Below are 10225 nucleotides of genomic sequence, written 5' to 3' on the forward strand. Positions count from 1 at the left end.
TGAAGGGCCTGGCTTTCTTGGCTTTCTTGGCTTAGGCTTTAGCCGGGCTTCGTGTTGTTATGAGGACTGTTATTTCGTTCTTCCTTTTTTTTTTTTTTTTTTACCCTTTTATGGTCATTTTTTTTTCTTTCTTGTTCTGATGCTCTCACTCCGGTCCCTTTTTCACAGACCTTATATATATATATATATATAGATAGATAGATAGATAGATAGATAGATAGATATGCTGATACTCTCATTTAAAGGTGTTTTTTTTCCCTACAAATCCAATCTCCATGGCTTACAAAAAAAAAAAAAAAAAAAAAAAAAAAGTGCCAGAGAACCCCCCTAACGGCGCGTCCCTTTGGTTGCAGCCTCCGGGCGCCGGGAAGACGTACCTGGTGAAGCAGATGAGCAACGTGTGCGAGATGCCGCTGTACGGCGTGCACACCCACCAGGTGCGGGGGGCGCAGCAGACGAGGAAGCTGTTCGAGCAGGCGAGGGACAACTACCCGTCGCTCGTCTTCATGGACGACGTGGACGCGATCTTCTCGGACCACGACCTGGAGCCGCGGTGCTCGGCGTCGGTGCAGGTCATCCGCGACGAGCTCTTCGCGCAGCTGGGTCCGCGGAAGCTCAAGATCGTGGACCCCAAGTCGTCGAAGAACCCGACGGGCAGCACGCTCCCTTCGCCCTCGTGCTCCTCCTCGGGCCGCGGCGTCAACGGCGTCAGCGGGAGCAGCAGGGCCTCCAGCAGGGCGTCCACCATGTCCCGGCCGCCGCGCCCCTCGGCTCCTCCCAACGACGAGGATGACGTGTACCCCGAGGACGAAGACTCGCCTTACCCCGACAACAACGGCATCATTGTCGTGGCGGCGACGAGCGCCCCCTGGCTGCTCTACAAGGCAAGTGGGCTATTTTTTATGTTATTTTAGGAATCATTAATTATGTAATGCTTTATTGACGCATTCTTTTAATGTCCAGAAGTAGCCAGTGCTCTGCAACACCATCCTTAGCCTCACAATCATACACCATTGATGCGAATGACCTTTCCCCCTTGCTTGTCTTATGTGTCACTCGTCAATTTTATCCCGTTTTGTGTCATGAAGATAATCATCTGGTTTGGAATCGTTTCTTGGCGTATTTCACGAATATCCTAAAATCCCCCTGATAATTCTGTTCAGCTGATTCGAATCCACCTAATGAATGCTTCAACACTTGCAGGACCACGAGCTGCTCAGCAGATTTCGCGGAGTGTACCTTGTTGGTCTCCCAGACAAGCAGGCGAGATACAACCTCCTCACGACCCTTTTCCAAGACGTCCACCACAGCCTCAGTGACAAGGATATCATGACTGTTGCAGAGAAGACGGAAGGGTGAGTGCCAGAACATCCTCGCGACCTATTATGTTGCACAGTTCAGTCAAAGGCATTGCATGTTCAACGCACGTGAACCATTTGTCATATTTTCTAATCTATGCTCCACCACGAGTAAAAAAAATTAACGAAACTATTACGATATCCAGGTTTACCCCGGCTGACCTCATGGTGGTGGTCAAGACGCTCACATACCGACAGTTTTCATACCTTTTGACGATGACATCCCCACACGTCGGTTCTGTGGACGGGAGCTCCAGTGATCTCGGTTCTTCGGGTTCGAGAACCCCGCTCTCGTCGGAAATGTCGGAGGTAAGTCTGGGGTTCAGAGGTTCTGGGGTTTTTGATTTTTTGTATGTATATATGTATTTTTTTTCTCTCAATTGTTGTTAAGTTGTTATGTTGGCAATATATTGTCGTGGGTGAGAGCGAGTGGGTACTTGTCACTCACTGCCCTTGACGTCACCTTGATTCCCGAAATAATATCCTACGCCAAAACCACGACGACGCAGATGAGCTTCGCACCTTAAGTCATGAGTCTATAAAATCCAGCCAATGAGTGAGACGACCTTCTTCTTCTCTCCCCAAACCAGTCCGGCTCAGAATCCGACCTCGACGGCCTGCCCGAGTCGGAGAGCCACATGAAGCGCGGCGTGGTCTCGGTCGCAGCCGTGGCCGCAGCCGTCGCAGCCGCCAGCGGGGCCGTGCCGAAGAAGGACCTGAAGCCCCCGACGGCAGCCAGCAAGAAGGTGGCCCGAGCGACGCCTCCTCCTCCTCCTCCTCCTGCTGCTCCTGCTCCTCCATGCGTGACGTCACTCTGTAAGGACTGGGATTCGGACGACGACGACGAGCACACGGAGGGCCCTCACGACTCCCCGGAGAGCCAGCGGGACGAGGTACGCACTCCGGTCGGCGCGGGATCTCATTCCTCTCTCCTTCGGGAAACTCTTTTTGCTCTCTAGGGGGACTGCTTTACAGACACGAATCAGGGGATTAGAGGCATGATTTATAATCAGTCGTTGACTTGATTGGGTGAATGTCGCTATAACCTTCTACGCGGTAGGATGCATACACCGATTTCATTCATATCAAAGAAACGTAAAGCCGCACAAAATAAAGGGGACACAAATAAAAGACCAATTTAACTCGTCAATTAACCATCTCATGATAACTCCCATTCCTCTCTTTACAGAAGAAAATAATTCGCGACGACCCGCAGGCGCCGACGAGGGTCCTGGAGGAGTCGATCCTAACGCGGAAGGGGAGCAGCTCGGCGTCCCCCGGCAGCAAGCTGGGCGAGGAGGTGTCCGTGCCATCGCCCGACTCCGCGATTGGCATGTCCAAGAGCAGCGAGGAGGTCGCCGAACCCGCGAGCCCTTCGAGGTTACCGGAGCAGGACGGCGCCCCCTCCCGGTGGACGCCCTTGGAGAGCAGTAGTAGCGGAGTGACCTCTTCAGGCTGTGATAGTAGTGATAGCAGTGCAATAGTTGACGAGGGAGTCGGGGAAGCCGGCGACCGCGCCCCTCCTGCCAAAAGTGACAGTGCAACGAAGGCGGAGGAGGAGGTGGAGGAGGAGGAGGAGGAGGAGGAGGAGGTGGAGGAGGAGGCCCTTGGTGCGCTCGATGGCTCAGGGGAGGAAAGGGAGAGTGGGGGAGAAGCGGCTGAGAAGGACAGCTCAGTGGTGGAGGGAGAAGGGGACAAAGAACCCGATAGTGAAGGTGCTCACTGTGATAACGAGGCGAAAGAGGAGAGGAACAAAACAGAAAACTCTGGAAACTGTGACCACGACGAAGGGCGGGTCGGAACCCCCGTAGAGTTTGAGTTGCATTACAGTGAACCTCCGGAGCCGATGCGTGATGACAACTGTGCCATTGACAGTGACAGTGACAATGATATGGTGGAGACCCCGCGTTCGAGGGGCGGTCGCCGGGTAGCTTTTTCAGGCATGTCTCCCATGGAGCCGTTGTCTGTGGACGTCGGCGATAACTGCGGCCCTCCGAACATTTCCCTCGACGACATTCCACCGAACATATCGCTGGCGCCGTCAAACCTGCCGGAGCCCATGCTGGCGGACGACCGGCACCAGGACGCGGCGCCAAACGCCATCCTGCTGAGCCTGCTCTCCCGCCCCGCCGGCGCCAACCGCAGCGAGCGCCGCGACCGCCACCTGGACGAGCCCTCGGAGTTGGCGTCCCTCCTGCACCCGGACCACGACCTCGATGTCAACAAGACGTCCACGCCCATTGAGCCGATGGGACCCCTCACGCCCACGCCCAACCTGTCTCCGACCCCGACGCCGACGCCCAGTGAAGGGTCAAGTCACAATGGCACTGTTGGAAGCTCAGGGAGTGGCACCCACAACTCGGGCAGATCCACAAGTAGCGAGGTAAGGAAAGTTCCGAGTGTTTTCCAAGTTCCAAGTATTTACTCTTTTCAAGTTTAAAGTTCCAAGTATTTACTCTTTTCAAGTATTTCCAAGTTCCAAGTATTTACTCTTTTCAAGTGTTTTCAAGTTCCAAGTATTTACTCTTTTCAAGTTTAAAGTTCCAAGTATTTACTCTTTTCAAGTTTAAGGTTCCAAGTATTTACTCTTTTCAAGTATTTTCCAAGTTCCAAGTATTTACTCTTTTCAAGTATTTTCCAAGTTCCAAGTATTTACTCTTTTCAAGTATTTTCCAAGTTCCAAGTATTTACTCTTTTCAAGTTTAAAGTCCCAAATATTCACTCTTTTCAAATCCTCAACCCGTATTCCATTAAAATGTCCAAGCTAGCAAATACCCAACATAATCTTCATCACTTTGAATTATTAATAAGGTTTAAAAAAATAATAATAATAAAATAAGAATAAATAAATAAATAAATAAATAAATAAATAAATAAATAAAAGGATTCGTCCGTTGCATAATGCAGGTGCAACAATAACAAACATCTCTGGTGGCTCTTGACAGGTACGCAAGAAAGACGATAGCGATTCCTCGTTCGACCACAGCGATACCCACACCGTCCCCTCTTCAGACATCTCCACTGCCACGTGTAATGAAACAGGTGAGTGAGTGAGTGAGTGAGTGTGTGTGTGTGTGTGTGTGTGTGTGTGTGTGTGTGTGTGTGTGTGTGTGTGTGTGTGTGTGTGTGTGTGTGTGTGTGTGTGTGTGTGCGTGTGTGTGAGTGAGTGAGTGAGTGAGTGTGTGAGTGAGTGAATAAGAGTGAGTTTAGTGATAGTGAGGTGAGTGTGTGAGTGGATGTGTGATTGTTGTGTTAGAGTGTGTGAGTGAGTGAGTGAGTGAGTGAGTGTGTGTGTGTGTGAGTGAGTGAGTGAGTGTGTGAGTGAGTGAGTGAGTGAGTGTGTGTGTGTGTGTGTGTGTGTGTGTGTGTGTGTGTGTGTCTTTCCAGCCGTCTTTCCAGCCGAGCCGAACACGGGTGTATTTTGAAAGGTTCGCATCCATATTTCCCTTAATAATGGTCTCCTTTACTGGAAACTTTTTTTTTCCCCCATTTCGTAATTTCATTGTTTCGTCCTGTGCTAAGAACTCTCTCTCTCTCTCAGTATTATTGTTATTATTATTATTAGTATTATTGTACTTTATAATAAACCTTCTGAACCCATGACCCTACATGACCTCCCATTTTAAACCACAACGACGCCCGGTAAACCTTCTGATCCCATGACCCTACATGACCTCCCATTTTAAACCCCAACGACGCCCAGTAAACCTTCTGATCCCATGACCCTACATGACCTACCATTTTAAACCCCAACGACGCCCAGTAAACCTTCTGAACCCATGACCCTACATGACCTCCCATTTTAAACCGCAACGACGCCCGGTAAACTTTCTGATCCCATGACCCTACATGACCTCCCATTTTAAACCCCAACGACGCCCAGTAAACCTTTTGATCCCATGACCCTACATGACCTACCATTTTAAACCGCAACGACGCCCAGTAAACCTTCTATCCCATGACCCTACATGACCCTACATGACCTCCCATTTTAAACCGCAACGACGCCCACTAAACCTTCTGAACCCATGACCCTACATGACCTACCATTTTAAACCCCAACGACGCCCGGTAAACCTTCTGCTCCCTTGACCCTACATGACCCTAGATGACCTACCATTTTAAACCGCAACACCACCTCGCTTTCCAGGAGAGACCATGGAATGCAGAACAGATTCTGAAGAAAGGTTACAAGGCCTCGAGGACGCCCACAACCGGGCAGATAGTGACCGTGGCAGTGAGTACGACACGCCCACCGAAGCCAAGGCTGTGGGCGGGGGCGGGGGCCTCAACTCTCTCCTCAGTGACTTTGGGGAGATTAGCATTCAGTTGATCAGTCTGGTGAGTATGTTGTGGTTTGCGTGGTTAGTGGTGTTGATTTTTTTTTTCATGTATTCAGTTTTAAAAAGGTGTTTTTTTTCATGAGGGATACGTATGTATATATATATATATATTTTATATATATATATATTATATATTATATATATTATATATATATATTAGCTTTATATTTATATTTTTTTTTTTTTTAAATGATTTGTTCTTGGTTGGATCATGCTGAATGTATGTGATGGTTTTCCTTCTGTTGTTTCTGTATCTTATATTAAGTATCTCTTTCTCTCCTATTCCTCCCCCCTCCTTTCCCTTCTCTTCCTCCCACATCCTCTCCCTTCTCTTACTCCTCGCCCTCCTCCCCCTCCTCCTCCCCCTCCTACTCCTCCTCCTCCTCCTCCTCCTCCTCCTCCTCCTCCTCCTCCTCCCCCTCCTCATCCTCTCCCTCCTCCTCCCCATCCTCCCCCCCCCTACTCCTCCCCATCCTCTACCCCCCCTCCTCCTCCCCTCCTCCACCTACTCTTCCCCCCCCTCCTCACCCCTCCTCCTCTTCATCATCATCATCCATCTCTACAAAAAATGAAACCCTCCTTTTATCCCACTTCAGGCTGATGTCCTCGAGGTGGTTTCCAAGGGCTACAGGAGTGTTTCCGACGAAGAGATCAAACGCTACACAGACTTCATGGTTTGGTTTTCGAACGTGGCCAAGTCTGCTTGCCCGCACTCGAAAGACGGTGGGTCATTTAGGGGGGTCATTTAGTTTGGCCTTTGGATTAATGGGGGGGTGGGTAGGGGGGAGTTTGGGGGGTTTGGGTGTGGGGGGTGTGGGGTGGGTGTGGGTGTGGGTGGGGGGTGTGGGGTGTGGGTGTGGGGGTGAGGGGTGTGGGTGGGTGGGTGTGGGGGTGGGTGTGGGGGTGGGTGTGGGGTGTGTGTGTGGGTGTGTGGGTGTGTGTGTGTGTGTGTGTGTGTGTGTGTGTGTGTGTGTGTGTGTGTGTGTGTGTGTGTGTGTGTGTGTGTGTGTGTGTCCCTTTGTCTGTTTTATAATGATGATAGTGATACAGTTGGACTGAGTATACAGTATATCAAGTGTCCCCTTTCCAAAAATCAAACCAAATAAAGTAACAACTCTGAATAACAATAACAATCAAGTGAAAGAAAAACCCATAGATACAACTCCCTTCTAGTCCTATTAATCACATTTAGCATATCAAGTCATACTCTCTTCACCTTTTTTTTTTTTTTACGTCAGCCCCATAGCATGTTTTCGTTCCATTCTTATATTTCCTTAACCTGAAGTCTAAACGCACCTCTTTACCTTCCAGGCTCCCACAAAGCGAATGCACCTCCTCTAGACGACATCAGCGTGGACTCCACCATCTACGACACGCCGAGCATTGCCAAGAAGCGAAAAGGTCCCCTTCGCAAGCTGGGTCGGTTCCTCCTCAAAGCCTTGATGTTCATCCTTGACTGAGACTGAGAGGGATTTCGTCGGTTATGCGAAGTGTTGGTATTTTTCTGCGCTCAGGATTCATATAAGGATTTTTTTTTTCTCATTTTTTTTTTTAGTTATATGATACGTATACATATCCTAGTCTTTTGTTAGACTAACTATTTGATTGAATTTTTTTTTGTTTTTTTTTAATGAGGACCAAATTGTTAGTTGTCAATGCAATGGGAAAGTGATATGACTAGCATTACAATCCGTTTCCTCAGAAAGTGCATTTATACTAATCTGGTCATGCAGAATATATGACACTTTCTTTTGCAATAATGCAGATACTGGAGTCAACAGGTTTAACGGTCGGACAAAACCAACCAGACTCAACGTCATGCCTTTTTCATATGGTGAAGGCCACAGTAGCCGTTGGGTATGAAGGAGTTTTGAAACAAACTCCCCTATTAATGGGAGGGTGGAGAAATAAATAAAAAAAAGGTCTCCATGTACATACACGTTTTGATCACAGAATGCGGAGGAGTTGGATGACTGACGGTTGTAGATCCTAAAAGACGCCTCCGTGATGTAGGTGGAGACGGTTCGAGACAATCAAATGTTGCAATTTCGTCGTCGTAATGAGAAGGAAAACTTACTTTCTCTTCCGTTTTATAGTTTGCGAGGAGGAGAAGCCCAGTAGTATAATGGTCGACTGCTCATATGCTGAATACAGAAAACGACATGGCTCGGGTTCCTCACGTCTGTCCCAGCGAGTGAGAAAACTAGGTAGTGGATGTCAGTTCATGATAAACGTAGCTGCATCACAGGGTTTGAAAACAAGGTCACAATACAGCGGCATTTTTTTTTTCTTTCTTCCTTTCTTTGAAGTGTTATTCGTTTTTTTCATCTTTTTAGTTGTTTCCTTCGTACCTTCCCATACAGCAAGGGGTTTGGGTAGTCGAGCCAAGATAGTGTACATAACTGATAGATTCGTGGTCATGTGAATAGCATAAGTTACAAGATGAATTTGATTAGGTGAATATATTTAAAATATATAAAAAAGCAAACATTGGGATCTTGCTTGCTTCTGCTTGTTGATAGCAGTCAACCAGGGTTATTTTCCCCCCTTTTATTGTGACAGTCTGCTTTTACATATATTTTTCTATTGTAATTTTGTACTGCAGAATAAAAAGATTATTCCAAATGACATGCAATACTGCATATTTCAAGCATTCAGAAACCCAGACACATTCCCAGTGGAATCAATATTATTATATAATATAAATCACATTTCTATATATATATCACTTACATACAGTTCAGTTGTAATGTAGTGGACTAGCAAGGCATTTAGCAATCGAACAATTGTTGTTATTCAGGTCCAGGTAATACAGAATGGCAATAAAGAATGTATTACTATTACAGATATTTTTGTTTTTTTTATTGATTTTAGTATCATCACTTTAACCGTAAGTGTTGTTGGTTTTAGGTGTGTGATAGTGCTATACATTCAGTGAATTGTTTTAATGGTAAGAGCATTATGAGCAAAGTGACACTTATTTGTTGCTTCTGTTTTGTGAAAAGACAAGTTACTTGCTATTTATTTTGTTCATTATTTTTTTTACAACTGTATTAAAATTAATTTTGATATTTCCATAATTTTTTTTTTTTTTTTTTTTTTTTTTGTACAATTTTGGGCTTTAAAATTACAAACAGGTCACTGTGAAAAAAGTACATGGGAATAATGAAAACAAGTTGGTAACATCTGTGTTTCAAGGTATGTAAGAAAAAAAAAAATTACATGTTAATTTACTTCCCATTCTCACATCCCTGTGTTCAAGAAAAATTGGATTAATTGAATTATTTATTACTTTAAAGTTCCTGCTAGCGTCACAAATGCAAATTGCCTCTTTAGATCTTGTTTTTTTTTAAAAAGAACTAGCTCAATTTTACTCATTCTCTCTAATTTTTTTCTGTTTTTTGTTTTTACATAAATTAAATATAAAGCTTCTTGCCCTTTTGTTATACCTTTCTTCTCTCCCTTTTTCTACACAAAGGGTTTTCATAGAAAGCATTCCTGTGCTGCGTTAAGAAGTCACCGCAGACATTGTTTGATTATAGCTCATCGAGTCTATTGGAATATTTTTCATAATGGTTTTCCAAATGAATGGAATTGTTTGTTAGTTTATTAGAAATGGTAAAATATACAGATGCATTATGAACCAAACTTGTTTTTATTATTCCCATGTAAATACCTCGTCGCTTCGCCATGGATATGCAGATTAGGGTGACACAACACAATGAAAGAAATTCCTGTATGAAACCTTTATTTTCCTAATGATTTATGTTTGACTACATAATACAAGAATGTGTCTATCATGTCATAAGCAGTATATGCTAAGCAATGATCTGAGCTACCAGTACCGTTTTCAAATCTTCAGTGTTTCATTTTTTTTCCGCAATCTATTTGAAGAAATACGACACCTACGTCTATTATCTCCCTGCTCTTCGGATCATGGAACTGCATCAAAAAAATAAAAATCTTCAAAAATCTTTCATAAGCATCCAATCTTATTTTTGCTTTTTATTTATTTTTTATTTTTTAGTACTGTATCATCACAGTTGATTTACTTTTGGAAGTGTAATGTACAAGCTCAAAACTATAAATATACATATCAATAAATATCACAAGATTTAAGGACAACAAATACTACAAAAAATATTCATACATGGAAAATAGAGAAACGGAGGTAATTTTGTGAATATATAAATATACATAAAGTATACATACATATATATATAGAGAGAGAGAGTGAGAGAGGCTTTTATATACATTAAACATATGCACAGATATTTAGATTCCCATTCCAAACAGAAATCATATATGACATAAAAGTACATCGTTACACAAGCATTACAAGAGTGTGGGTTATTGTGCATATGTCACGACGGTTTAACTCAAACCACTTTAACACCCTCTTGTAAATGTGGTACTTATGCACTCTACCTAGATATATGTGCAAGGAGTCCTATATACATTATCTAAAAAGAGTTAGACGCCTCAGCCTCTGCATGAGATTATGCGGCTGATGGCTGTTTACGG

The 10225-nt window shown here is 44.8% G+C and overlaps 1 protein-coding gene across 2 annotated transcripts in view; it reads left to right on the forward strand.

Annotated features, from left to right (window-relative positions):
• Nucleotides 1–9344, forward strand: part of LOC122245957 (uncharacterized) — a 58287-nt gene extending 48943 nt beyond the window's left edge. Inside the window, exons 3-11 of one of the 2 annotated variants that reach the window (XM_043004140.2) lie at nt 354–884; nt 1204–1355; nt 1505–1667; nt 1949–2251; nt 2548–3741; nt 4304–4400; nt 5509–5699; nt 6298–6424; nt 7013–9344. In XM_043004140.2, the coding sequence (XP_042860074.2) occupies nt 354–884; nt 1204–1355; nt 1505–1667; nt 1949–2251; nt 2548–3741; nt 4304–4400; nt 5509–5699; nt 6298–6424; nt 7013–7161 (2907 nt within the window). In that variant the 3' untranslated portion in view covers nt 7162–9344. The remainder of the gene's footprint in view (nt 1–353; nt 885–1203; nt 1356–1504; nt 1668–1948; nt 2252–2547; nt 3742–4303; nt 4401–5508; nt 5700–6297; nt 6425–7012) is intronic. The other variant, XM_086542839.1, reaches the window with a different exon arrangement.
• The last annotated feature ends 881 nt before the right edge of the window (nt 9345–10225 follow it).

This window comes from Penaeus japonicus, unplaced genomic scaffold (assembly GCF_977035675.1).
Source record: "Penaeus japonicus unplaced genomic scaffold, GWHDUDI00000001_assembly GWHDUDI00000012, whole genome shotgun sequence".
NCBI lineage: Eukaryota > Metazoa > Arthropoda > Malacostraca > Decapoda > Penaeidae > Penaeus > Penaeus japonicus.